The 27,658-nt window shown below is 45.5% G+C and overlaps 11 protein-coding genes across 11 annotated transcripts; 6 read left to right on the top strand and 5 right to left on the bottom strand. All coding sequences in view use genetic code 12, as the record gives it.

The window, feature by feature from the left end:
• Positions 1-152: 152 nt before the first annotated feature.
• On the bottom strand, positions 153-983 carry PCL5 (Pcl5p; the record flags this gene model as incomplete). Its single annotated transcript, XM_034153831.1, has 1 exon — positions 153-983. One exon carries the CDS (start codon positions 981-983, stop codon positions 153-155), a length of 831 nt encoding a protein of 276 aa, XP_034013906.1.
• A 1,395-nt stretch (positions 984-2,378) lies between these two features.
• On the top strand, positions 2,379-4,178 carry DIURU_001301 (uncharacterized protein; the record flags this gene model as incomplete). Its single annotated transcript, XM_034153830.1, has 1 exon — positions 2,379-4,178. One exon carries the CDS (start codon positions 2,379-2,381, stop codon positions 4,176-4,178), a length of 1,800 nt encoding a protein of 599 aa, XP_034013905.1.
• A 20-nt stretch (positions 4,179-4,198) lies between these two features.
• On the bottom strand, positions 4,199-5,728 carry DIURU_001300 (glycolipid translocation protein; the record flags this gene model as incomplete). Its single annotated transcript, XM_034153829.1, has 1 exon — positions 4,199-5,728. The coding sequence occupies one exon, from the start codon at positions 5,726-5,728 to the stop codon at positions 4,199-4,201; it is 1,530 nt and encodes a 509-aa protein (XP_034013904.1).
• A 628-nt stretch (positions 5,729-6,356) lies between these two features.
• HAP31 (Hap31p) lies at positions 6,357-7,139 on the top strand (the record flags this gene model as incomplete). Its single annotated transcript, XM_034153826.1, has 1 exon — positions 6,357-7,139. One exon carries the CDS (start codon positions 6,357-6,359, stop codon positions 7,137-7,139), a length of 783 nt encoding a protein of 260 aa, XP_034013903.1.
• A 1,506-nt stretch (positions 7,140-8,645) lies between these two features.
• On the top strand, positions 8,646-10,679 carry DIURU_001298 (tRNA (cytosine-5-)-methyltransferase; the record flags this gene model as incomplete). The annotated part of the gene is made up of 1 exon (XM_034153825.1): positions 8,646-10,679. One exon carries the CDS (start codon positions 8,646-8,648, stop codon positions 10,677-10,679), a length of 2,034 nt encoding a protein of 677 aa, XP_034013902.1.
• Positions 10,680-13,428: 2,749 nt separating this feature from the next.
• On the bottom strand, positions 13,429-15,757 carry DIURU_001297 (uncharacterized protein; the record flags this gene model as incomplete). Its single annotated transcript, XM_034153824.1, has 2 exons — positions 13,429-14,438; positions 15,118-15,757. 2 exons carry the CDS (start codon positions 15,755-15,757, stop codon positions 13,429-13,431), a joined length of 1,650 nt encoding a protein of 549 aa, XP_034013901.1.
• Positions 15,758-15,873: 116 nt separating this feature from the next.
• YAE1 (Yae1p) lies at positions 15,874-16,209 on the top strand (the record flags this gene model as incomplete). Its single annotated transcript, XM_034153823.1, has 1 exon — positions 15,874-16,209. One exon carries the CDS (start codon positions 15,874-15,876, stop codon positions 16,207-16,209), a length of 336 nt encoding a protein of 111 aa, XP_034013900.1.
• A 102-nt stretch (positions 16,210-16,311) lies between these two features.
• On the bottom strand, positions 16,312-19,566 carry DIURU_001295 (ATP-dependent RNA helicase; the record flags this gene model as incomplete). Its single annotated transcript, XM_034153822.1, has 1 exon — positions 16,312-19,566. The coding sequence occupies one exon, from the start codon at positions 19,564-19,566 to the stop codon at positions 16,312-16,314; it is 3,255 nt and encodes a 1,084-aa protein (XP_034013899.1).
• A 527-nt stretch (positions 19,567-20,093) lies between these two features.
• GDH2 (glutamate dehydrogenase (NAD(+))) lies at positions 20,094-23,222 on the bottom strand (the record flags this gene model as incomplete). Its single annotated transcript, XM_034153821.1, has 1 exon — positions 20,094-23,222. One exon carries the CDS (start codon positions 23,220-23,222, stop codon positions 20,094-20,096), a length of 3,129 nt encoding a protein of 1,042 aa, XP_034013898.1.
• A 2,981-nt stretch (positions 23,223-26,203) lies between these two features.
• DIURU_001293 (uncharacterized protein) lies at positions 26,204-26,500 on the top strand (the record flags this gene model as incomplete). The annotated part of the gene is made up of 1 exon (XM_034153820.1): positions 26,204-26,500. The coding sequence occupies one exon, from the start codon at positions 26,204-26,206 to the stop codon at positions 26,498-26,500; it is 297 nt and encodes a 98-aa protein (XP_034013897.1).
• A 247-nt stretch (positions 26,501-26,747) lies between these two features.
• Positions 26,748-27,611, top strand: DIURU_001292 (uncharacterized protein; the record flags this gene model as incomplete). Its single annotated transcript, XM_034153819.1, has 1 exon — positions 26,748-27,611. One exon carries the CDS (start codon positions 26,748-26,750, stop codon positions 27,609-27,611), a length of 864 nt encoding a protein of 287 aa, XP_034013896.1.
• Between the last annotated feature and the right edge of the window lie 47 nt (positions 27,612-27,658).

Raw genomic sequence — 27,658 nt, 5'->3', positions numbered from 1 at the left:
AAAATTTGTTTATTTGTTGGCAATAAATGTTTTTTTCTATAATCATTTCCTCCGGGTCCAGACCGGAGGCTTGCAATCGCCAACCGTGCGTTAAAAAAAGAAAAAAAGATTTGTAAAAATGGATGGTATAGTTTGAATTAGGTAAACCACCCTTAGTGCTCGACACAGCGTCTCTTGGCAGACAGCAGTGTGACGATCTCATCACGGCACCGCTTTGTCGATGACGTAAAAAGCGACGGTGACGCCTTGAGCACCACCTTCGATCCCATCTGTTGTTGGTAGTAGCTGCGGAAATCCACTTTCACCAGTTCCAACGTCTGAGGGTTAAATGAGTGGGTGAAAAACCGTCTCCACTTCATGAGTTTTTCGCCCACGATAACCACCAGCTCCCAATCAATGGTGCCAGTGGCGACATTGTGAGTGTGGATAAAGTCGTAGCCAAAGATCAACAAAATGTTGCACCAGTTCTCATATTTGCGGCCGTTAAGGTAGCAGTTAAATCCCAAAAGTTTCAACACCTGGCGTTCGAGGGCTCTCAACTGAGCCACATCAAACGATTCGGAGTCAGTGGAGGAAGCTCCCATACCACAGATCTTGAGCCACAGCTTGAACGAATAGTTGTAGTCCTGGTTAAACTTCAGCGCCAAAATTATACACCCCAAAAACAACTTGCGAGGGTCAGCGGGTAAGTCGTCCCCATCACGCCGTTGGACAAGTTTTACCAAGTACCAGCAGGCCACCTGCAACAGCTGAATCAGCGTCTTCAGACGCCGTAAAAGTTCCACCACAAAAAAGCGCACCTTGGAGTGACCACCATCAACCTTACTGTCGTCGTACAACACTTGCAACAAGTTCACGGCACAGGTAATCAACACCAGGTTGAACTGGGACTTGTTCAAGTGCAGCGAGTAGTATTCGGCATGGTTGGGCGACTTCGCTTCAAGGGGCAGCGATTCCACACTTGCGGGGGGAGTGGGCAACATTAGCTTGACTCAACGAGTTACAGGGAAATAGGTATAGACCAACAAGATTAAATAAATTAAAAAAGGTAAAGCACCAACGACAACAACGACAACAACGACTCACACCTTGTGAAGTGTGGCTGCCCTGAAGACTATATACCTTCGCCGCCTGAAATTAGTCATGCGGCATGCATGAGCCTATCCACGTCATCCTCACATCCGCCATCATCACCCAAGGAGGCAAAGGGAAAAAAAAAAAAAAAGACGAGCCTATAATCAAGGCCCAGGAGGAGATGACGGCGTTCTACTACGAATGAAAACTGAAGCTTACTCAAAAGTTTCAGTGGTTTCCAAGAGGGAATGCTTCGTAGTGTTCCGTATCTTATCGTGTTCAGGCTTTTATGCACAACCCGGTTTGAGTCATTCTTTCCCCACACATTTGCCGTCGCACCACACCTTTCTCTACGGGTTAGTCACGACCAAGCTCGCCTGAACCGGCATCGGCACCGGCACGGGCAGAATCGATTAGGTGCAGGAAAAGGTCCACTCGGATTAATTGACTAAAAACAGCTCATAGGGTCGATGCTGGCTGTCCAAATAAATCCAACAAACTTGATATTTTATCTTTTTGAGTCGTCAAATTATTCAAATTTTAAAGAAGGCCGTGTTACTGTGCTTCCGCCACGCACGGACGTTTCATGCAGATCTCTCTCTCTCTCTATTGCGATGTCCAGTTGTATGTGGCACGTTTAATTCTCTCGTTCCTACACCGGCTGATGGGTCTAGGTGAGTCCATAAAATTTTTCGCAAATTGACGATGGATATGCGGTATTGTGTCATCAGCACCATCTTTGACAATATCGCCGTAAGTTTCTTGAAAAAACACTGATGCTGCCATTGCCAGGAAGTTGATTTAAGAAGCGTAATTTGTTTGATTGATAGATTTTGGTGCATCGCTACACTAAGGTTTCAACCATAACTGTTTTTCTCTTAAAACCCGCAAGTTCGCCACTTCCATTTACCATTGATAACAATTCTAGTGGGAGTCCAATCGACATCCAATTATCGGAGTTGAAGCACGTCAACAAATCACTTTCTTTCTACTTGGCAATGTAACGACTCTTGCAATGCATTCTAAGTGCATCTGAAAAGTGTTGCGAGAATATGGGTTTGTGCTAAATGCGACCAGCGACTCACTCATCGTTGGCGGTTGATGAATACCTAGCACATCTCTTTCAATTCTTAAACTAGTTTTATTATCTCTTCCACTTTTTGAACTGATTTTCCCGTCCACATTCACCTGTTTGATATTTGCCGACAGTCTCGTCGCGAAGTCTCACGATGCATCATGTGACGTAATTCCTTCTCACCCAATCTCGAGTGACGCCATCAACATAGAACACTTCGGCGTGGGTGATGGAGTTGTTCTTTCTACGACATGGCGTCCGTATTGACCACGAACGCCAAAGGGACCCCACGGCGATGCCTATCCACTCGTCATATCCTCCGTGGGACCCTCTGTTGGCCCAGCGAGCCCTGGCCCAGATCGAAGCCGCGGCCAATGAGTTTGTCAACTTGACAACATGCTTCCCTGATGTCGACAAACCGGCCCGGAAAAATATCTACATTCACTTCAGTCCATACCTCCGAACCTGTGAGACCGCAGATCTTCTTGTCTCGGCTTTGAAGCCTTTAATTGCGGCGAAATTCCCCCAATACAAAGTCCGGTTCCAGCTTCTTGGCGATTTTGCCCTTTCAGAGTGGATTCATGATCTGATGAAAGTCAAGCCACCGTACGTGGATAATAATGATGCATATGACATGTACACCCCCAACTTGAAGATGATCAAAAATAAGAATTGTGTGCTGAATTTTCGACCTACCGTGACATTGGGACCTTTCAATGGGCCGGATCTTCTGTACCTGCAATATTTGGAACGGTCTAAAGAATATTTCACCAAGCTCATAGCCACCTACGATAAACCAGCGGCAATGAATAACCGAGATATCGTCATAGTCGTGGGTCATGGCTATATGATCAACCACTTTCTCCTGTTTTTCATCAGCCATCCTTTATTCCAGGAGCTTCCTGAAGCTACGTTGAACTATGCTCGCAGAGAGATGAATGAACCGGAAAACCCGTGGCACTTAATCAAAGACTCGGTGGGACTTCTCAAAAAGGATCCCCTGATTGATCTGTACCTCAATTTCACCTCCGATATCGTTTATTATAAGACCACGTTCGTGAAGAAGGATGAGATCGACGATAACGGTGATATCGTGATGACACCGCCCACGGTGTCTAAAGGTAATATGTTATCTCCGTGGCTGGAAGATCGCCCTCGGCCACTGTTCAAACTCCCCATATCACAACTGCTGCCAGATTTACCCACATCGAGGCCAACCCCAGTGTGTGCCGCTGCTCGAGATTGGAATCCCCAACAGGCCAACAAGTTCAAAATCAAGCATGAATTCGCCCTTAAAGCCATGCATGATGATGTTTTCAAAAAGACGTTTGATTTGAGTCATCATCCAGAGAAACCAGTAACTCCTGAGGTATCTCCGCTGAGTGAACCACTGAGACAAAACCTGGTCATTGACTTAACGAAGCTCAATTCAAATGACGAAATCCATCATCCCTTGAAATTGCGATATTCCACGACCAGTGATATACCTATCAGCACTCTCAACAATCGTCTTAATACTTCCCAATTGAACTTGGCTCAATTTTTGCGAGAAGACCTGTACCTGCTGTTAGTGGGTACATCGCGAAATCGGCTGAACCTGGGTGCGTCAGATCACATATTCAGACTACATAGAGAAGGTCTGATTGATCTGGAATTGGATAGCATTCCTGAGGGTCGCGTTCTGCGCAATCCGTCTCGCAAAACACGTACACCGTTACGTTTACTTCATTCAGAGCTGGAATCATTGCCTCTGGTGGACTCAACAGAACCTCGGTTCGCCTTGCAATTCGCTAAGGGAGATACCGCACCGGGCTCAACTCTGCTGGAGTCTCCTTTGCCCAATCAAGTCAAGCTTATCTCAACAACAACGCCTGCGAAGGAAGTTTCAATGGACTCCGCTCCAGACAGACCTACACCGTCTACTAAGGCTAATCGCATCTTTTATCAATTGGATGAGTCGTCACTGGGTAGTGATGACGACGAAGATAGTAACTTCGTTTGGTTTGGTGAAAACTTGAAGCATAAGTAATAGTTTGTCGTTGAGATTAATCATTCCTTTTTACGCTTTACATAAGAGCGAATTCGGGGATACTCCCAAGAAATCTGAACGAGTAACGAAATACCACATATCACCCCACTATTAAAAAATTGGCGAAAAGTAGTCGTTGTCGTCGTACCGTTTATGTACTTTTGAACGCCGTTGCCAACAATAAAGAGCAACGCACACTTGGCGATATATGCGAGTACTCGAATTTTGTCAATGTGGATGCCAAAACGGCGCACAAAAGTATTGTGTAGATGGTAGCTGCACCAGATTATTCTCATCAACATGTTAACAGCATTAGCAAGTATTAATCCGGAGAGTTCCAAATGCCAATGTTCGATAGCGAGTTTCAGGACAAGGAAAAACACTAAACACAGACTGGTCATGAAATAGGAATAGTATTTAAGTTCCTTGGTGGTCGCAACACTAGTGAAGAGGGCCTCAAATATACCGTTGAATGCGAGTAACGCAAGATACCAAACGTAGTTCCCGAAACTAGTAAAAAGATCGGTACCATCCCATTTGGCAGCTGCGCCTCTAAGTACAAGTCGTAAAACGTAAGCTGCATTTGGAATTCCTGCCATCAATAAAAGCACGGTGAAATGAAGGTATCCAACGCATACGTCCTCGATTGACTTCAAAGCCGAAATCACTCGACGCTGGTCAGACTTATCTGACGTCATGGCCATTACCTTTGTAAACCAAACGCGGGAAGACTCTTCAATTGGCAGAAATACTAACCTGGCAAGAATCAGACCGTAATTCAGCATGACCGCATACACTGCTTGTGTTGACAATGGGAAAAAGTGGTTGATGACTAACTTGTCACCTTCTGTTAACACTTGCTTGAATATCATCTGCACGAAGAGAGCTTTCCAAACTTGAACAATTTGTTTATCAAGCCATCCACCATTGGGGAGTCTTCGAGCTAGACCGCTTACTCCAGGAGGCACATTTACCTTGAGATATCCAATAAATTGAACAAATGAATAAGCAAGTTGGCCGCACATAAATGCAAGAAGAGAGCTGTTCAATGGTTTCCATTTCAATAAAAGTACCGTCACCACTCCGCGGCATAAAATTCCCAAACTTTCGAACTGGGCCTTGTTACCCAAGTTCATATGATATTGATTGAGTTCATATAGCGGTTCGATGGAAAGTTCCAAAGCCAATGACACCGCCAATATAACCAAGGATAGGGTCAGCGCCGGTAATGGTAAAAACTCCTCTTGAAATGTTCGTGACGGCCAATTCCATAATAGTGCCAAACAAGATAACGGTATGCTTAATATCACTGGCACATATCCAAAATTAATCACCGACTGCTCTGCTGAGACTCCGCTTGAGCTTGTTCTTTGCGTAGAGAGTCGAACGGCCTCCCTCGAGAAAAAAAGGATCAGGTTAGTGATAAATTCAAGGAATGTTGCAAGACCTAGTGTTGGTGGATCAACACTGCTGATAAGAGCTTGGTTCAAGCCAAACGTCAAAAGCTTCAGAGCCACCTGTCCTAAGATGAGGGCATACGTGCCATTCATGTGCACGATTCCGCGTTGTGTGTATATCAGCGCGTAAGTATCGTAGGAGAGTTCAAGGCAGACTTCAAATTGACGTCTTTGGTTGAAAAAAAATAGGTTGTTGTCGAATCACTGAACGTCAGTTAACTTCGATTTTTGAGGAGTTGTGAGGCCAGATGCGTGGCTGAATATCATGACAAATGCAATTTGATTCATTGGTTCCTTGCAAAGGAGGGAAATTCCATGAGAAGTGACCGACCAAGTATTGCAAATCAAAACTGACTATCTTTTTGGAGAGTTTTGTAGATAGGTTTCGATATTAATCCAATCCTTGACACCCACTTGGAGCTCGAAAGAATGTATTCAACGCAACGTACTGCCTCTATATACAGTTGGCAAGCCTTTCGGGTTTTTACGAAATGAAAGCACACCGCCAAGCATTTGACTACTATATCTACGTTTATTTTGTCCAACACAAAAGATGAACCTCTACGTCGACTTCTACGTCGATCACTTTTTTCCATCGCGCTCCCAAAATCAAGTTAATTTGAATTCACCTTGTTTGTGAAATCGCTACCACACCTTATCACTCGTGAGACCCTGCTGTTGACTCAACTTCATTCATTTCCAAATTCAGAAGAGATTCTCCATGGACAACAACGGGCACGAGTTTGAGTTGCGCGAGCAGGATCGGTGGCTTCCCATCGCCAACGTCGCTCGTTTGATGAAAAACACGTTACCACAAACAGCGAAAGTATCGAAGGATGCCAAAGAATGTATGCAAGAGTGCGTTTCGGAGTTTATTCTGTTCATCACGCTGGAGGCTTCTGATAAGTGTTTGCGAGAAAAGCGAAAGACAATCAATGGTGAAGATATACTTTATTCGATGCATGACTTGGGTTTTGAAAACTATGCCGAAGTGTTGAAGATTTATCTTGCTAAGTATAGGGAGCAGCAGGCTCTCAGACAAGAACGTGGTGAAACTAGGACTCTGAAACGAGCTCAACGACAACAGCAGCAACAGCGGCAACAGGAGCAACATCTGCAACAACAGCAGCAACAGCAACAATCACTGCTGGCAGCTTCAGCTGCTGTTGCACTGCTTCTGGAGTCTCAGGTTCCCCTGTTGCTGCATTCTCCTCAACTGGAAGCCCAGGGTTTCGAAGGATCCTTAACTGGATTTGAGGGTGATGATTTTGACGATGGTAATGCTTCACATGCACTCCATCACGTTCAACTGAATGAACCGCCTCTGGGTCTGACGGGGTCTATTGCACTGCCGGAGCCTTTTTTTCAAGAGTATTCACAAACTCAAAAGGATTATCCTATCGATGAGTTTTTGGCAGGCAATGAACGCCCCATAGGAGAAGACGAGATTGAAACATTAACTGCAGGTATCGCCAATGGCAGTAATCCGCTGGAATATTTCTAAGTGGGCGCAAGAAGCCCGAACAAATTTAATTCTCAATGCTTGTACATTATAATACCAGAATCGATCGTTCTTGGCTAAATTATGACTGTTTATATAGGTGACCGGCACACTGGGCATAGAAGTGACATCAGCATCCACTGACGTAGACAATCATGATGGTAGTGGTGTTGACACTTCAACTCGCGCCACTCGCCATCATCATCGGATAAACAAATTGTGCAGTTTTCATGGTTACACGACGTGCACAAAGGTAACTTCTCCAATTTCAACTGTTTTTTATGGTAATTAAGCAAAGCTCTCAGTCTATCGACAAGTACTCGTAGCAGAAGATAACTGCTCGGCAATATGTGGAGGGGAAACGTGTACAAGTAGAGGAATATGACTGCAAAAACCACAACCAAAACGAACCTCACCAAATTGGCCAAGAATTCGGCAACAAACTCAAACTGCTCGTTATAAGGAGATTCGCATAGACGAGAATGGCAGTTTAACGCGAACTTTAACAGAGTGAGCGTTATAAGTGGCGCCATATGAAGAATTTCAAATCCAAAAATCCCTAGGAGTATATTGTCCTCTATCAGATGTTTGGATAGTTCACTTATGAATTTAGATATCAACAACCCATCGATACAAAGTAAAAGAATTAATCCAAATGCGAATCGCGTGACCTGAAAGTCGTTTGCCTTAAACATCAGAAGCCAACGGGGTTTATTAGACTCGTGCAAGCAGAATAGATCCACTGAATTGTTGGCTCTTTCACTTGCTAGATAGTGGAAACATTTCAAAAGTAGGACGCATGCAAATAAGCCAGCAAACTTAAACACAAATTGCGGGCCTGTGCGGGAGGTCGCCTTGGAGTAATATAGAAATCCTGTGAAACAGAACTCCCATAAAGTGTACTGGATGTTGTGGCGTAAATTTCGAATTTCAAACTCCCTCAATCTTCCGAATACAATCCACTTGACAACATTGATAGCGATGAGAGCTGCCACCAGCAAAGGAAGAAGCCGAGAATTGGTATCAAGTTTGCGGTATGCCGATATACCAAGTAGAGCTCCCAAAGTCCCATACGTAAGTTTACGAGACATGAGAAACTCTACGTAGTATCTGGAAGCTGGTTGTAATGACTATTTCGGATCGGGTGCGACGGATGACGCCTCATTAAAAAAGAAACAAGATGATCCTATCCTGATTCATGCATCGAATAACTGAGAGCACCAATGAGAGCGGCACACACCGAATTAGATCTGACTATTAATACTTCATTATTGTAGTGAGGCCGGTACGCTGATTGGGAACTGATCACGACTTGAAGATTGAGACACACGCAGTCCAACTCCGGCTTGAGCGTCACGCCTGAAATTAAGTTTTTGGTTGGGGTCGCCCTCTAATAATCTACACGTCTGTGTGGGATGGACTGTTTACCTTTAGAAGCTTAAGTACGCGCCTTTTCATCTGTAATGTACTGTACATGACCAGACACTCCACCGAACTCAAGTTCGCGCGATGCTCATCGTGAAAAAGTCAGTCAAAAGATACCTTACAATGGGAAAGTTTGCCAAGAGGTCCAAAAAGGTCTTCAAAAATCGGGATCAAAAGAACTGGACTGACATCACCAGAGAAAACGAGAAGTGGGAAACATATTATAAGCTGCTCGGCATCATTCCCGAATCCGAATGGGCTGATTTCAAGAAGTTTTGTCAAGAGGACTTGCCTACGACTTTTCGTGTTACAGGTCTGAGAAGTCACGCCGACGAAATCAACCAATTGTTTATCGATCAGCATGTCCCGGCTCTTAAGGGTCAAGAGTTTGAAGGTGTCTCTTTGGAGCCGAAACAATTGAAATTCTATCCTGATGGTTTAGGCTGGCAAATGGATGTCAAAAAATCTATTTTGAGAAAAACTCGTCAGTTGTCGAAAACTCAACGTTTTATGGTCCTTGAAACCGACGTGGGGAACATCTCGCGTCAAGAGGCAGTACTGATGATTCCCCCTTTATTAATGGATATTAAACCGCACCATTACGTCCTTGACATGTGTGCTGCCCCCGGCTCCAAAACTGCCCAGCTTGTCGAGGCTCTTCATGCGTCCGATGAAGTCGCTAATCCTACTGGTTTCGTACTTGCGAATGATTCAGACTCTAAACGGGCGCAAATGCTCGTTCACCAAGTAAAGCGTTTGAACTCGCCCAACTTCTTGGTGGTCAACCATGATGCTCAATTATTTCCACGCATTAGGCTTGAAGGTGAGGCTGAGTACGTCAAGTTTGACAGAGTTCTTTGTGACGTGCCTTGTTCTGGTGATGGTACTATGCGCAAGAATGTGAATGTTTGGAAAGACTTCTCTTTGGGTAACGGATTGGGTCTCCACACCCTTCAATTGAATATTTTGGATCGTGGTCTCAATTTATTGAAGCCAGGTGGGCGTTTAGTTTACTCTACTTGTTCAATGAACCCGATTGAGAACGAAGCTGTTGTTGCCGCTGCTTTGCGCAAATGGGGCGACAAAATCCGCCTCGTTGATGTTTCATCAGAGCTTCCTGGCCTCGAGCGTCGCCCCGGTATTTCTTCATGGACGGTGTATGGCAAGGATATGCAAATTAGGGAGCCTGGTGCAGATGATGTGGCTGAGACTGTCTTCCCCCCTTCCAAGGAAGAAGCCGAAAAGTTCCACTTGGATCGTAGTATCAGGGTTTATCCCCATCTTCAGAACACAGGTGGCTTCTTCATCGTCGTCTTCGAAAAGATTGAAAAATTCACCAGTGAAATGAAGCGCAACAATGCTGACGAGGCTGAGGTTGCTAGCAAAAAGCAAAAAACTGATGATGGTGCTCTGAAAGATACCACCGCCCCCAAGAAGAAGAAACTGCCCTATACCAACGAAGAACCGTTTATGTTCTTAGCCCCTGATAACAAAGAGCTCGCAACATGCTGGCCGTTTTATCAATTTCTGGATGAGTTCCCCAAGAACTGTTGCCTTGTGCGTAACTCAACTGGTGAAGCCGTGAACTCGATTTACTTCGTCGCTCCTATCGTTCGTCGAATTTTAGAATCGCCTGAATTGAAGCTCAAAATGGTTAACGCTGGTATTAAAATGTTCACTAAACAACGCAATGAGGGTGGTGCTTGCGGCTGGCGGTTGCAAAACGAAGCTCTTCACACAGTTAAAAACATGATTGGTGATGACCGGAAGGTAACTTGTCTGCTTCCTATGCTCAAGTATTTGTTTACGGAGGCTTTCCCTAAGCTTGATGTTATTGAAGAATTGGGAATTGACAATGACTTTGTTAAGGCTGCGAAATCTCTTGACCAAGGATGTGCTTTCTTGACTGTCAACCGTGGTGAAGATCACGAAAATTTGTTTTTGCCATTGTGGAGAGGGAAATCGAACGTGAATTTGATGGTGAATAAACAGGACACGCAAGAGTTGTTGTACCGCGTGTTTGATATTGAGACCAACGCAACTGAACATGGTAAAGAGCACGCTTACCAACAGCGGGTTGAAGCTGCAAAAGCTTCCAGCGAAGAGCCTCAAGCATAAACCCATTTCAAAGCAAAGTTTTGTTTCATAGATTCCGGTAATCAATTCTAGGCTGAACAAGCAAGGTAATGGCAAACTGTAATGGTAAAATAGACATAATAGTATATCACACGCACCATTGGTTGCTGCAACTTCATTGCAGTTAAATCCATTAATCATTTGTAAGATGCCGCCATTATCGGTGTTGGACAACTAATATGTGAGCTCGAAAATTTCACGTTTTTACAAAAAATACGATATTTCGAACTTCATTATACGATGTGTAGAATTCTGCCATCATTTACATTGGGGATGCTATGGAGATGCAATACATACAACCTTATGTTCAATTTTTTACAAGCAAAATGCCTATCTACGGTCTTCAACGAGTCAAGAGTTGCGCAACGTTATGTATAAGGAAATTCAAATCAAATCACACTACCTTGAAACTTGAAATTATCAGTCCCATCCGATGGGAAATGTATTTGAAATACATGGTATATCACCTCTGAACGATGAAAGTTACGCATGAGTCCTCATAGATTTATTTTGGGGCCCCTTTTGATTTTCATTTCTTCATATACATGTTGTACTCCATCTCAGGCATCCATATAACCTCTGTAGACCGAGTAAATGTTATTAATAAGTAGGGTTCTAAAGGATATCGCTCTTCAGCGTTGGAAATTATCAAAATAGTACTCTATATGTGATCCTTCAACTTGAGCCCCACAGGCAAATGGAAGAGCTTAATTCCAGATTGCTTGAAAAGCTGTTCCCACTTTGGAACTTGGTAATTCAACGATTTGCCATAAATGTAAAACATTCTGGCCCACTCCTCAACCATAACGGTATCAAAAGATTTCATATTTACTTTCGATCGAATGGAATGCCGACAAAGAGACTCACAGTTAAGTACGAGGCGGGACACTAGGCGTAGAACAAGGCGGATGTAAACTACCTCATCAATCGCTTATTCATAAAACCAATCTTCGTGGCAACACTTGCGAGCTTCAAGTTTTTCAATTTAAGCTGAGCCGGTGTTAGGCAACGCGAAGTTCGCTAGGCAACTCAAAGAGGGTTATGCTTAAGTTGAGGTTACTTTAGCAAGCAACAATGATGACTTTCGTCACAATACCTAGTACCCCAAGGAATAGCTCTATGGCCGACTTAACCCGTTGGTATTCCATCGTTGGAGCTCTTTTGCAGTATACAGCATGGATATTGAGTTGATGCCCACCGCCTTGGCTAAAGAAAACTTCAAGGTTGACGCTAGAACCAAACAGACGCTTCATATCACCAAATCCACTCGCTAATCGTCCAATGAAATTCAAAACGAATGCATTTCCACATCCTCCATCGGAAGTAACCTCCCGTTCGTGATATATTGTATGCTATTGTGACCATGGGAAGTCTTCCACTGTCTACCATACAGCACATATACGTAAAGCAAGTGCCTATGAGTTTGAGAAATTCATACGGGAGAACATCCGCGGACCTACTAGAAGATTACGTCCACAAGATGCATGGTATGTTTGAAGTTATAAATTTAAACAGATTGACATGCTTGAAAAGCACAGAGAACGCTTGAGAATGCTTGAAAAGCACCGAGGACGCTTGAAAAGCACAGAGGCTACGAGCAAACAAGTGAGAGAGTCAATTAAACCTCAATCCAAAGAGTTCATCCTTCAAAATAAGCTCAAAAGCGAACTGATCAATTATTCGTGTTTACTAATAAAACAAGACACTATATGCAGTACGTAAGATTTATATGCAGTACAAATGCTTTTTTGAAATAAGTTTTGACTTTACATGCAGTACTTCCCTCCAAAGTGGTCAAATTCGTAACAATTACGAACGAGGCAACTACAAGGATTTACACCTCTAACCATCAATTTGTGCCTGGATTCTGACAAAACTCGAGTTGCCTATTTTGCCCAGGCTTCAATATATATTTTCACTGATTTGTCTTCAATAGGAAAGAAAATTCTACCCAATTTACTATTCTTTCCGTTTTCGTGTGCGAATGTCGAATACTGCACATAAACTATTTTTGCTTGATTCAGAAGTATCGCTCAATTGATTATGTTCAGTATGCAGGGCACATAATTAAATCAAAATAACATCAATTTTACGCATCACGGGGCACACAACTATTGTAAAAAGGGAACAACGAGGCTACACAGGGCTCACAACCAATGATAAAATGAGCATCAACACAACACAGGGCTCACAACCTTATTCAATATTCCAGTGACAATATTGGCACGAAAAGGCTTGTCGTTGTATATTTACCATGCAATGGCTTAAAAATGGTACATGCAACGAATGAATTTTGCTTGTCTGTAGACGACATAGATCTTGGTTTGCCAGTAGAACTTTCGATTTACTCGAATCTTCGTATATAGTGTACCAACAGCTCGTGTTCCCTGATCCGTACTTTGTAACAACGTTGATCCAGCAAGATCTCAAAGTTGTCGTACTCAAGACCTGCTAGAACTTGTCACTCCTCATGCATATTCAGATGGATCTTCGGATGGTAAATCGCTTCTTAACCACATGACAGTGTATTCTCGTTCATTTTTCTTTACTACGTTAATCCTAAGCTAAACTCTCAGCCTGTATTGACAGAAAAAATGCCCATTGATAAACCAATACATTTAAGTCCAGGCACTAACCTAGGGACAATTCAATTGGCTCCCGTCGGCACAGGCTTAAGCCTTCGGTACCAGTCCCCAAGGGATCAGCATCCTCTATTTGAAGCATGAAGTAGTCAGAAAGCAGTTGATACCTGTAATGCAACATTAAGAAGCTGGATATACTCATCCCCACCGTTATTAAGCCTTGAATCCGCTTCAAATAATGTTGCAGCAATCTTATTTTTAGCAACACCATCAATTCTGTCATCGAAAATCATATTATCATGAATCTGATCCAATATTTGCTGTGCGCTCCAGCCTTGCAATACTAATGCCTGAACACCAGAACCTACAGCTTTGGCATCCCCAGACTTGATGGAGGCGACCAATTCGTCGATCAAAGCTGGAGGTAAAATTCCAGCAATTTCTCTGACAAGCTGAGCTGTCAATGTACCATTATTGCCCATCAGAATCAACTTCGTACCAGATTGCAAATATGTGATGGCCTTTCTTAAGTCACCACCCGAAATTTTTAAAAGTTCGGATAACACATCAGGACCAGATAAAGGCACGTTCTCCTCGTCGGCAATGAATTTCAAGCGACTGATGGCGTTGTCATCAGCAAGCAGACGAAATCGAAACTTTGCGCATCTTGAAGCCAAAGGGTCAATGATTCTTGTAACGTAATTGCAAATAAGGCAAAATCTTGTGACGTTGGCATACTTCTCAATTGTTCGCCGCAATGCCAGCTGAGCCTCATTCGTCATGGAGTCAGCTTCATCCAATATGATGATTTTAAATGGAGGACAAGGATACTTTTCCAAGTCTTCCTTCGTTGGGTTGGAAACCGCAAGCCGAGCAAAATTTTTGATCTTCTGACGAACAATCAGAATCCCTCGTTCATCAGATGCATTTAACTCCAAGACTCTCAGCTTGTAGAGACTCGGTCCGTATAACTGCTTGGCAAGTGCAAGGATAGTTGACGTTTTACCTGTGCCCGGGGGTCCGTAAAATAACATGTGTGGAAGGTTGCCCAGCTGAATCGTCTTCTTCAAAACATCCACAGCATGATCTTGGGAAGAGACGGCATCAAGATTTTTAGGACGGTACTTCTCGACCCATGGAGTATGTTGCGCCTTTTCCTCTGAGTAGGTAGTCATGATGAGTTAACTTTGAAGCCCAAGGTTTACGCGTCGCGTGTTTGCGCACGACTACACGCGCGCAATCCACGGTTCCGCTGAAAATACTAGGGAATCCAGATGATAATTGTAACTTATATTGCTGAAGGTAAGGGATTAACAAAGTTACCCCAAATTAAACATGATTAATCGGAATTAGAATGAGATATATAATTTGCAGAACTTCCAGCTCTACACCTTTCATAGTCGTCTTTTAGGGTTTCTCTCATCACCATCAAGGTGACGAGTTGAACAAGTCCGCGAATCACTGTACCCCAACGACGCTCAATTCAAGCGTCCAAACTCTCCGGATGTGGACTTTCACGGATGCAACATCTAATCCTGGAATTACACCTTTCACATTGACTTTTTGCACTTCATCCAGCCACCAGCACTTGCGGGCAGGCTTCCTCCAGAATAACAAAAGTTTCGTGTGATTAGCCTCGGGTTTGCGCAGTCTCAGAAGAGACCGAGAAGCGGCGCGAGAAGCACTCAGAGCCAACTGTGAGAGCCTCAGTCGAGAACGAGATCGATCCTGGCTAACATTTGACTCGACAGGGGTTAACTGACCGCTTGATTCAGGCGGGTTCGTACGTAAGCGTACCAACAGTAACAGTGAAATCACGCATTTGTTAGGTTCCATACTACGGATGCCCCATTCTCCGCCTCTGTCGAACCCCAGTGAGCACAACATGTCGAACAAATGTTGTTCAGCGGGGCCCAAATGTTGTTCAACTGAAGGAGGTAAAGTCAGATCGTATCCAAGACCCAGAAATATAAGCTGATTGTGCAACAAGTGACTGCTTACCTCCAATTTAAGATGGCGCATGTGGTCATGGTTCATTCCAGGTTTCGGAGGGATGACGTAGTAATCCAAATCTTCGCGTAAAACAATTATAGCAGGCTTATGCTGAAGTACATTTTCATGTCGATTGGATGCGTACAGGGTGTCTGGCAGTTGAGGATACTCATCAAGTTCATGTTGCGCTTGAGAAAACACATCAATGATGTATTGAAAACAATCTGGATCAAAATTGACGTAAACGGTGTCATCTTCGGTCAAATTTGCAATCACCTGACCATTGATATCAAGGAAGACACCATTAGGAAACAAGCAAAGAAGAATCAGTTCTGGTAATCCCATAAGCTCGTCGCGCGTAATCGTGAATTGTCGGCCGCGTATATCAAGGTGTATGTTTGAATTAAAGTCGGCACTGTCATCATAGTCTCCACCGATTGCTGAATACTGTTCGGGCGCCACCTGAGTAATAATATCCTCACTCATAGTGGTCGGTAAACAGATTGTGGACGTGCGACATAGCTGTCGTCCTCAACCTGAAGACCTGCATATAGTTCCGCTTGTTTAAACGAGCAAGATGTGAATTGAAGTGAATCAACTTGATGGACGACATATTTGACGATGATGGTGCCGTTGATGCCACCGCAGATATTACAAGGGGCCAATATACCCAGGGATACAGAGAAGGTCTCAATCTGAATCGTAATGTGAATCTTCAAAAAGGTTTCGATATCGCGTACCCTAAGGGTGCCAGCATTGCCATAGAAATTGGCCAAATTCTAGCAAGAGCGAAAAGACTAGATGCCGATATTTATCTGCAAGCTAAAAGGGAACTAGCGATCAGTGAGTTTTTGGATATTAAGCACTTTGACGCTGAATATGAACTCAATGATGACGGGAAAGCGATTTTGTCCAAATGGAACTCGCTTGTAGCATAATCAGATGCCGAGCTATGGGAGTAGTTGATATTATAAATGTATATAGCGCAAAGAAGACCCTTATTGATTAAAAATAGAACTATACTATATATCGAAGCACAGCTAGTCCAAATACAACGATGCAGCCGCTACGAGGTCTCTATGAACCATCTCACCTGCTTTTTCCATCTTCTGCTGCAACTCATTGTTCCCGATGGTTTTAGCAGCATCCACGATTTGACGAATCAATTCCTCCAACCGCTTGAATGTTCTGATCAACGAACCTTCATACACATCAGTCATCTTGCAAAGCTGCGCAAACTTGGCTCCCTTGCACCACGCATACGTCACTTCCATCAATTCTGGACGGAATGTATCAACATAATCTTGCTCCACGATATCAATTTTCGCTTCACGATACACCTTTGCCACCTTTGCCGCCATTTCGGTTAAATTCTTGAACGGTTCTGCTAACTCAGGAGTGAGCTTAGGAACTTCGTTGGCCTTTTCTTGAAACACAAAACAAGACAACAAGGCTGCACATTGTTCGGAAGTCAAGTCGGTGAAAGTACCGTTGAAAATGAGCTCAGTTAAGACCAACTCATCACCCAGGGAAATTTCACAGGCAACCCGACCCTTAAGCTCGATGATGTCGTCGGCAGTAGTAAATTCAAGACGACGTAAGACCCGGCGGCGATTTTTGAGATCCTCTAATTGAATAACTGCCTGTGTTTCGCTGATTTTTTTGGAAATCGTCAGTATCTCATTCTCCAACGCAACTTTTCTTTCGTAAGTGGGGTAATTGGCAGCGAGTTTTGCGGTTCCAGCCAACGGATTGTTGTTCATCTTCTCCTTGAGAATTTGACATTTGCGAAGAAGAGTTGAAAACTCAGGATCTTCGATCTTAATACTTGATACTGGATCTAAATCTGGGACACCGGCTTTCATTTGTTGAAGGGCGTTTTTCAAAGTTTTCACAAGGAGCTTCTTCGTCGATGACAGCGTCATATCCTTTGGAGCCCTCAATTTGGCCGATGAAACCTGCCAAATGGAGCTTAAGGTTACCGGAATAAACTCACCCCGCAGCTGCTCTGAACCAGCAGCTGGACGGATACCTTCAGGAAGTTGAGGGTTGTTAGGTTTAATCAAATTGACGGGCGAATCTTTGAACATCGTAGTGACAAAAACATTTACCACGTATGAATCATGCGGGGAGTAGGCAGGCGCGCCCCGGACAGGTTTACCACGTTTGGAGAAGCCCAGGACTACACCCCAACCATAGTCATGGTACGAATTAGCGGTCTTCTGGGGTATTTTGACTCTTACAAGTCTACCTGGCACCATGAAGGGTAAAATGTGACCAGGATGCGTCACAATTTCCCGCACTTCATTCTCATACTTTTGGAGTTGATGCTTCAAATCATAGTAGTCCTTGATTTGCGATTCATCCTCAACAACAATTTCCGAAATCTCATTTTGCAACGATTGTTTCTGCAGTTCCAACTGGGGAACCAGAGCCGCATTTTGGAATTGATAGAAAGAGTTTTCCAACATGAACTCAGGCGAAATGCCTTCAACGCGCATAAGATTTAAAATCATGTTGTAGCCCAAATGAAAGGCAGAGTCAAGGCGGTCGGCCTGACCTTTGACCATGCCTTTGGCCACCTGTGGTTCCATCTTTTCGTCAATCATCATGATTACAATACCCCGATCATCAAGGCCACGTCTCCCAGCGCGCCCTGACATTTGAATGTATTCACCACCAGAAACCCAACGGAAACCAACACCGTCCCACTTACGGACCGAAGTGAACACCACAGTTTTCGCAGGCATATTCAAACCAATGGAGAACGTTTCAGTGGCAAAAAGCACTTTAAGCAAACCCTCTTGGAACAAGATTTCGATAATCTCCTTGAGAATTGGAAGAAGACCCAGATGATGGATACCGATACCTCTTCTCAACAAAGGAAGAATGCTTTTGATTTGCGGCAACTGCTTGTCATCTTCGGGCAAAAGATCAATGGCGCGATTGAAAATTTCCGTCAATGTTTGACGCTCTTCATCATTATTGAAATCGAGCTTGGACATTTTTAAAGCCAATGATTCGCACTCGCGCTTCGAGAAACTAAACACAATCACCGGGTTGTAGCGTTTTTGGTAAATCATCTTTACGATTTTGTAAATGTCGCCTTTGCCATCCAGTAATCGCCCTCCTTTATGAGTTTGGCCCAATTTTCCCCGCAGATTCGCAGAGGCCGGGTCATCACCAGCATTATCACTGATCAGCGCCATAGCCTTTTGGAAGTTCTCCTCTCTGAAAGAGCCCTTCTCGTCAACCACCAAGTGAATACCGTCAGCGTTGGCGGGGAACAAGTAATGCTGTAACGGAGTTGGTCTGAAGTCGGTATAAACAACATGACAGGGTTGATTATGAATCTTCACAATCCATTCAGCAAACTCCATGGCATTGGGAATAGTAGCCGACAAAAATACATAGTGCACCTTGTCCGGCAAAAGAATAATAGTCTCTTCCCAAACCACCCCTCTCAGTTTATCACGCATATAATGAACTTCGTCAAAAATTACCCAGGCGACTTCTCTCATAACCTCTGACCCGCGGTACAACATCAGCCGCAAAATTTCGGTCGTCATCACAAGACATCCTGCTTCCGGGTTAATTGTAACGTCACCGGTCATAAGACCTACATCCCCAAATTCGGCACGTAACTCACGATACTTTTGATTTGAAAGGGCTTTAATAGGTGAAGTGTAAATCACACGTTGCTTTTCCCTTAATGACTGAGCAATGGCATACTCAGCAACCACAGTTTTACCGGCCGAAGTGTGTGCAGACACTAATACCGATTCGTTCCGGTCAATGCACAGAATGGATGTATCCTGGAAGGGATCCAATGTAAATGGGTATTTCCGGGCATCATTTTTGCGACGGTGTTCAGAAATGGGGATGTAAGGATAATCAGGGGGGATAGCAACCTGGTGACGTACTTGATGCAGTAACTTAAGCTTACCGTCGTTATTTTTAACGGTCGCTTCACTAGCATCAGTGTCTTTCACCCCTTCGTGAGCGGAAGGTTTTTCGAGCAAACCCAAAGACTGATTGACCTCATAAGAAGATGTTAATTCCGTCGCATCGGTCGCCACGGGTTTTATGTCCTTCTTTTGGGGAACTTTCACCGATGGTCGCTTCTTGTCTTGCGAAGCTTCGTCGTTTTCAGAAGCAACTTTGGCCTTCTTCGTTGCAGGTTGTGGCAGAGATTCGTGGGGACGCTTGTTGGATTGGGTAGTTGCAGCGTTCGGGGCTTCCGGCACCTCGGTGGAGGGCGCTTCGCTGAACACTCCAAATAAGTCGTCGTCCATACTTTGCGATGAGATTGTCTGCGCGCGAACAAAGAGATTCAGTGTCACCACTCAACGGGAAGTTCCACAGCAAAAAACAATTTATGTAAAGAATTAATTTTATGGCGATAAGCTCTATTGGTCTCTCGCCAGTGTTCTAGCGACATGGATTGGAGACCTCTTTTGTGGAAGGATCTATCGAGGCAGAAAATGTTCTACAGTATTCGTTTAACGGATTCATGATACTGTGGTAAGAGATGCGAACTCGGTCTATCGCGTAAGCCGCATGAACGGCACCCCGCTCATTGGCGGACTAGCGAAGCCCGGACGGCGTTGTAGGAGCGGGTGGTGTCGACTTATGCATATAAGTGGGTTGAATCCGCCACATCTAGACTTCATCTGGTTTTATACCTAGTCTGACTGTGGCTGTATTCGGGACACCTTTCATAGATAGGGTTACGTAATCATCACTATACACGACTATCGACTACCTTCTTCCCTCAGATACTACTTTTATTCACGTAAATAATTTTGGATGAACCAACCGTTTACAACAAGTTCTTAGCCTTGAAATCACGTCTGATGGAAGAGATGAATTCCATGAACTTGGCAGGGTTGGTGTCGATGCCACGAGTGTAGACAAACTTGGAACCCAAGTAAGTGGCGAAGATGGCCTTGCAGTAAGCTTCCGGCACCCGCTTCAAGATGTTTTCGAGGCCAATTTCCTTGATCAACAAGGGAGGCAACGCGTCATGCAAGACGGCGTTTCTGAAGTTGACATCGTCGTTCCACAATTCATTCGAGTTCGCCAATTCGTCAGCCAACTTGTTGATAGCGTACGACAACTTGTCCGAGAGCTCAGTAAGAGGCAACTTGGTGGAGTCTCTCAAAGCCCACAAAGCTTCGAATTCAGCTTGAGCATTTGCGACAATCTTAGTTTGCACTTCCTTGACGTAGTCTTGGTAGAATTGAGGCTTCTTGTGCGTCTTGGAGTCAACACACATGTGGTTCAAGAACAGGTCATCATCAAACGCCAACGAAGCCAACACTTCGAGCGAGGACGAGGTCACACCACCCTTGTTGGTAGAAGCATCTTTGAAGATGATGATGCCAGCCTTTTCAAGCTCCAACTTAGCAGCTTGAGTAACGAACAAGTTGGCACCTTCAACAAAGTAGGGAACAATCGACTTACCAGTGTTGGGGTCGATGAGCTCGTGCACGTTTTCAGTGTCAATGGCAGCAGGACGACCACCACAAGGGACGAACAAGTCAACACCGTGGACGCCAAATTGTTCCTTGAGCTTCAAGTGGAAGGTGTTTCTGAACGCAACACCCGAAGTGATCACTTGACCCGAAGGCAATTTCACATCAACATCATCGACCAAAACAATGTAACCGTCCTTGGACAACTTGGAGCGATCGTAGTGCTCAATCATCTTACGCTCCTTAGCCAAACGCAAAAGTTCTTCCTTGTCAAGACCATTCGGGTCGGCAATGACACCGGAACCGTCAACAAGACCGACGTAGTTTTCCTTGCGCGACAACAAAATTTCGTTGGAACCCAAGTCGCCATCAGGACCACCGGTTTGGAACTTGCGAATCTTAGCATCATCGATGTCGAGCTTTTCGTAGATCTTGTTCACGTAGGCACGTACCGACAAGGTGGTCATCCCGTACTCATCGTGAGGAATACCACCCAATTGGGGAGACTTGCCCGTCAAGAACGACTTCCACCAAGGAGCACCGCGGGCACGAGCATGCAAAGTAGCCCAGTCAGTGTAGGGAGCAGTACCTTCATCAGGGCCAAGGAACAAGATTTCCGGCTTGTCATAAAGGTCAACCCAAGCTTCCTTAGACCCGGGAATATCTTGTTTGATGAGCAAGTCGATCAACGAGTCGATGTACTTTTCGAAGCAAGCCTTGGGACGCTCTTGAGCAGCACCGGTGTCCAACAAGATCACACCCTTCGAACCACCCTCGGGGATATCCTTGTTCTTGCGTTGTTGGGTGTTGGCAAGGTTGTAGTTTTCGTCAAACAAGTTCATAGCGTTGGTCTTGTAGGCATCTTCACTTCTCGACCGGACGATACGGATACCACCACGGGCAATGTCACGGAACCGGATGTGGAACCCTCTGAAGTCCAGACCAACGACGAAGAACATACCGTAGGGCTTTTCAGGGTACTCCGACGCAGGCAAGAAGTCGGGTTGCAAACGGAAAGAGATGGCAACCTTGGTGGAGATGAAGAAGTTAGTCTTGAGGATCGACTTGTTGAAGGTCCACAAAGCACGCAACACCACGGCATGGTGTTCGTTTTGCGAGCATTCACGCGCCAAAACGTCTTCGAACTCCTTTTCATCAGCGAAGGGTTGGATTTGCGACAATCTCTGGTAGGACAAAGTCTTTTCCTTCGAGCTCTTGATGTAGTGGACATCGGCAAAGTTGCGGTACAACTTTTGCACAATGGAACGACGAGTGTCAAAGACTTCTTGGATGAAGTTTTGCGAGTAAGTTTCCGCTCTCAATCTCTTCTTCAACGCGTTCAACACTTCGGCGTTTTCAAGCGATTTCGACGCGTCCAACAACGAGGTCAACTTCTGGTATTCAGGGCCCAACCGGTTCAAGAAGTGAGTGGTGAAAATAACCCCGCATTGAGCGTAAATGCTTTCTTGCAAGGACAACTCACCGGAGACGAATCTGTCTTGGAAAAGGTTCGAAGGAATGCAGTACAACAAAGAAGCTTCCTTGATCACCTGGAAGATCGACAAGTCAACGGCGGCCGAAGTGTTGCGGTTCAGAGCCACGTACATCGAGATGATGGTGATACCTTCCTCGCCATCAACGGTGGGGCGGAATTGCTCGACGTACTTGCGAGTAACGGTCAACTTGTAGTAGTTGGCGAGGTCAGAAAGGGCGGAGATGTAACGCGAGCTGGTCTTTTGCTTGTAACCGATGATGACACGGTATTCGTCGGAGTCCTCAAGAGCAAAGTGGGAGATGACAGGACCAGTGGTAGTCTTCACCTTCAGGATGATTTCGTTGTACAACTCCTTGGTCTTGGGCGAGGCAGTCTTGGCAAAAGTGGCGTCGGCGCCAGTGGTTTCGTCAAAGTTGCACTTGTAGACAAAGGCACACAGCATCTGTTGGTTCTTGATTTCGGGGTTCTTTTCGTGAACGCCACGCAAAATGGGGTCGGCTTGGTAGTTCAAAGGAGCGGTGAAGAATTCCGCCCGGTAACTGACACCCAGGGCCGACGACGGGTCCAAGTACTTGTCATCGATGCGTTCTTCGAAACGACGCTTGCCGGCGTCGCTGACACCGGGGGCCGAGGTGTCAAAGTAGACACCAAGGTCGTCGCCTTCGGCGCGGTAACGGATCAACGCGTCGTCCAACGACAGGGTGGCCGAGAACGATTGCACCTTAGCCGAGTACAATGAAAGGATATGCAGAGCAATCTCTTCCGGCTTTTCCTTGGCGAAGAACACGTCGTCAATGCCCAAGCATTCGTAGAACCAGCGAGCTTCCAGCTCAATCAAGGGTTCAGGGATGAACCCCAGCTGGTCCAAGACGTCGAGCACTTGGTCAAATTGCTCCTTTTTGCCCGTGAAGGGGGCATCGACGTACCCCAGGGTCGTCTTCAGCGGAGCTAACAGTAAGGTTTCCACACCGAGCGACATTTGTGAAGTGTGCAAAAAAGGGATGAGGTGGTAAAATGGGGGGGGAGGAGGGTTTGATTGATAAACGAAGAAAGAGGATATTGTGGGGGGTGTTAGGCATTATTTATACTCAATGCAGCGGGCAGCGGCAGTGTTGCCCGGGGCCCTAGGACCAGCGTGGGCGAGAAAAAAAAAAATAATCTTCTCCTATGCGGAGGGCCAGCGAGACACATGGAGGGGTGATGTTGGGGGAAGTTAAAATGCGGGGGACAGGCGTTTGTGGTGGAAAAATACGGTGACACTGCTAAATATATCGCTCAATAGTGACGGCTATTACTGAAATAGGTGTAAACCAGTTCAGTTAGTAGGGGTTTGGGTGGTGGCCAGCCACAATTCGAGACCTTATCTCCTCGGTGGTTTAACGGTTCCGATGTGTGGCGGAAATGGATCGCGCTCGGAGTTCTGCATATGCCTCCCCACACAAACTTTCCCCCTCCTTCGGGTTGGGAGCGTTGTGACGACACTTACACTTTCTTTGCTGATCAACAACAGAGGCAATTTATGGCACACCGGTCAACTGGAAGTAAACAGAATACGGTTAGTATTGGCGAGAGGACAAAGCCGTGCGTGGTCTCAGTGGCAATATTGGTTTATCTTTGGTAGTTTTAAACGTTTTCTACGGTTTCTTTTGGTGCTATGGCGCACGCTGTCAAATATGGCCGCATCGTCGGGGGTGCACTCCCGAATAGTGGTTTTCGCGATGCTCACCATAACTCGGCCCACAGACGCCCAGAGAAACCCGGAGTTAAACGAAACCGTTAGTTGAAGCCGGCACTACCTTATGCTGTTCTTTAGGAAATCTACGGGCTTACTATACCTACGCTGTCTCCAAAATCGTTTTAGCGGCAACGAGAATGCCGTCGCTAACCGCTACCATTTTCGGAGGGGTTGCAGGAAGCGATCGCCGCCTCCATCACGCACATCGCTGTGGCAACTCCATTTGGACAAAGTCTTATGATTGAAACAGGCATGACCGTTGGTGTTTATGGCAGAGAGTGATCAATAAAGAAATCTGCCCTACTGATGACATCAATGACTATGGCCCAAAACTGAACATTCAGTTTTTAAAGCTTTCATCAATCATTGATGTTTAGCGGTCCACGTCCCGGTGGTCCAGCGGGGTGACGAAATGCCGCAGCCCCGGAAACCACACGGCAAAGGGCACCCGGCTAAAGGCGGAATACCCATAGCGGGAAGTGTTGGCGCTTAAGCCACTGCCACCGGGCTGAGCGAGTGAGCGAAAAAAAGTCGAGTGATCGAGAATGACGTCCTGCCCCAACAAAGAATGAAATTCCGTATAGTCATTCCACGCACCCCACCGGTCACAGGAGGAAAGCTGAGGCGACGGCCAAAACCCTAGCACTTTCGGTGTTGGTTTAGGAGGCGCTAAGCGATGTGTTATGCGTGCCCCAAACGGCAGTTTTAAAAAAAGGAACAAAAAACGCCACACATACGGCGTCGCACTTTTAACACGGCAAAACAAAATTAGCAACATGGGGTAAAAACTCGAACTGTCGTTAGCGACAGGTGGATGGGGCAAATGGGATCCGCTAAGAAAAAAAGTTAAACACACTGTAAATGATCCCTCTGATGGTGATAAGGTTTGTAGGCTTGAATATCAGTAGCGATTTATTCAAATCGGAGATAGTGTGGGATAAAATTTTGGTATCCTTTTGGTGCCTTCAATTCTCCATCACAACGCAATAACCAGTATCAACTAAGCCATTGCCTAAGTTTAAGGCGAGACCGAATCTGACAATAGCTGGCTGGCATCCATGGTGTAAGGGACAAAGCAGCAAAACTTCCTGAACACTTGTGGGATGCTGCCGATTAAGTATTGAAGCTCCTGATCGTAGGCTAGATTATCTGTGGCCAATCAAAACTGAGTATGCGTGATAAAGGATCCAGGGTTCATAATAAACACTCAGTGCGCAATCGGTTAGACCCGATCCAAAGGGGTGGTTACCGGTACAACGAGAGTCATTAAGAGATCACAAACGAAAAGCCAACTGATGTCAATTCAAACGGTCATTGATTGCTTTCAATTTGTGTGCAATTAACTAGTAATGAAGTATTACCCAGAAATTGTACATTTGATTGCGAACTCGAACGATAGAGATAAATCGTACCAACCGTTGGCGACTCCCTAAAAGTAGATACACGCCCAGTTTCTTCAACGGATAAATATCATGCATTTTAGAGATTTACGGCTGAAGCGTGGTCTGTCTTACAATTCATCAGGGACAATTCTATTAGTGAAAACGCTCGACCTTTACCGCTTCTTTGATCTACCGCAACCATAGAAGCAGACACGGACCACTGTAGGTTCAGGGGGGTAGGAGATATACGTTCTCCGTACTGGTGAGACCGCGTTGCCTTGGGAAATCTGTGGCGGAAAATCCGGTATGAACCAATTAACCCCATTGCTTTTGCGATACGTGACTAGATGCAGAAACTATGATCCCTTGATAAACGTAGCACTTTGATTCACCCCACCTTTAACCACCTCTCCGAGCACCCAATACGTTCTGGATCAACGTGGTGTGTGTCTTGCTTATCAAATACTGTCCCGTCGGATGAAGCCTGACTCCACAAACTCAAAACTACTGCATGTCCCCTGCAAATTCTATCGCCAGGGTGTGTGCCAAGCCGGTTCCCAGTGTCCATTCAGCCATAATCTTCAGGGTGTCCTCGCCGCCGACAAGCTTCCGTGCAAATACTTTCAAAAAGGCAATTGTAAGTTTGGTCTAAAGTGTGCCTTAGCTCACTTTCTCCCTGACGGTACCCGCATCAATCCTCAACGGACCCGGCGTGGCCCCCTGGCTCACCGCGCTAATCCTGGAAATGCAGTGGTCTATCCAGCAAATTCGGGATTACTGGTGTCGCCGATTTCCGCTGTAGTCTATCCCTCCGCCGTTACGGCGGGGGGGTATCTGATTCTGATGCCGCCTGAAAATGCGCCCTTGGCCATTAGCCCCGAGGTGATCGGATACGACACCTCGCCCCGATGGGGGTTGGAGCCGGCTCCAATCCTGTTCACCACCACCAATAATCCCCAGCAAACGCTGGCTATTTTAGATGATGAAGATAACAAAACGCTTCTGGACTTCGAGGATTACATACCTGGTCTGCTCTCAGACTTGATTTTGACCCCTCAGGAAAAGAAGCGGCGGGTACTGAGGTCCCAGCTGGGGACGCTAGGCGACCACCACCGTGAAGACTTATTCATCATGGACTAAAAAAAAGAAAACGGAGATATCAAAATTTCAAAAGGTACACGGGATGAAAGCACGTGATTTGGGAATTGTTTTGTTTTGTTTTTATTGACCTTTGTCAAATTGGTTTAGGTTTTGGTTTTTTATTGTTTTTTTTGGTTTATATTTTTCAGTAGGCGTAAGTATATCAATATACTCTGAGTGTGGTGTGAGCGTAACGAATATTTACTGGGGTTTTCGCGCGAAAAATTGTCCGGTAGTGAACAAGAGGATGATGAGTATTCGTCTAGGGCTCAGGGTCATTGGCAGCAGCGTTGGCGCCTCTCACGCTTGGGTGCCGACGAGAGGGTTTGCTCTCACCCGGGTGTTGAATGCCAAGAAAAAGAAGGAGCCTCTGGGGGATCTTTCCATGGTGCCGATCGGCTCCATTGGCGTGATGGCTGATTTCTACGTGGCTCCAAAGGTGTTCAAGGCGCCTATCCTGAAATGGGGGAGACTTCTCGCCCGCAGAGTCATCCAGTTTGCCGTAAACACGTACCTGATTGCCAAATATAAGCGGGAAACTAAGCTCAAGCTTGAATTCAACCAGTGGAAGGAGACGGCGATGGAGCAGTTTGTGCGTACCAACAAGGTGTTCGCTGCTGCTTGCAACAAGCGGGCATCGGAGCGGAAGTCGTACATTGAGAGACAACTCAATGACTGTACTGGTACTGAGGTTATCAACCAATTGGCGGTACGTGCGGCCACCTTCCCCGCGGGGACGAAGATCTCGTGGGATCTCGTGTCCGTCGACACCAACCCTAAGGTGATCTCATTTAACGCTTTGCCCGACCAAAACAATTTGACTGCCTTCATTCAATTCATTGTCCAAGTCACCACCACCCAGAAAGTCACCATCACCGCGGCTAATGCCGACCCCAAGGAGACGGTGAGACAAGTGAAGGACAACCTTGTATTTACCTTGGATCCGTTCGCCGAAGAACAACGCTTAGTGGGCCTGTTGTTCGAGCTGGACTACGACCGTAAGGTGCAACCCGACGGGTCCCTCATCACCCCCAAGACGATGCTTGCTTTCACCAAAAAGTGTGCCGACATCTACCGTCCCAATCCCCAAGAGATTGCGGCGTCTAAGTAATCTGTATATAGTCTAATATCCCATCATATTCTTTGGAACTCGAGTAT

The sequence above is a fragment of the Diutina rugosa genome (assembly GCF_008704595.1).
Source record: "Diutina rugosa strain CBS 613 chromosome Unknown scaffold62_size109212, whole genome shotgun sequence".
NCBI lineage: Eukaryota > Fungi > Ascomycota > Pichiomycetes > Serinales > Debaryomycetaceae > Diutina > Diutina rugosa.
Note: the sequence above shows the minus strand (reverse complement) of the source record. Positions and strands in the feature narration are given on the sequence as shown.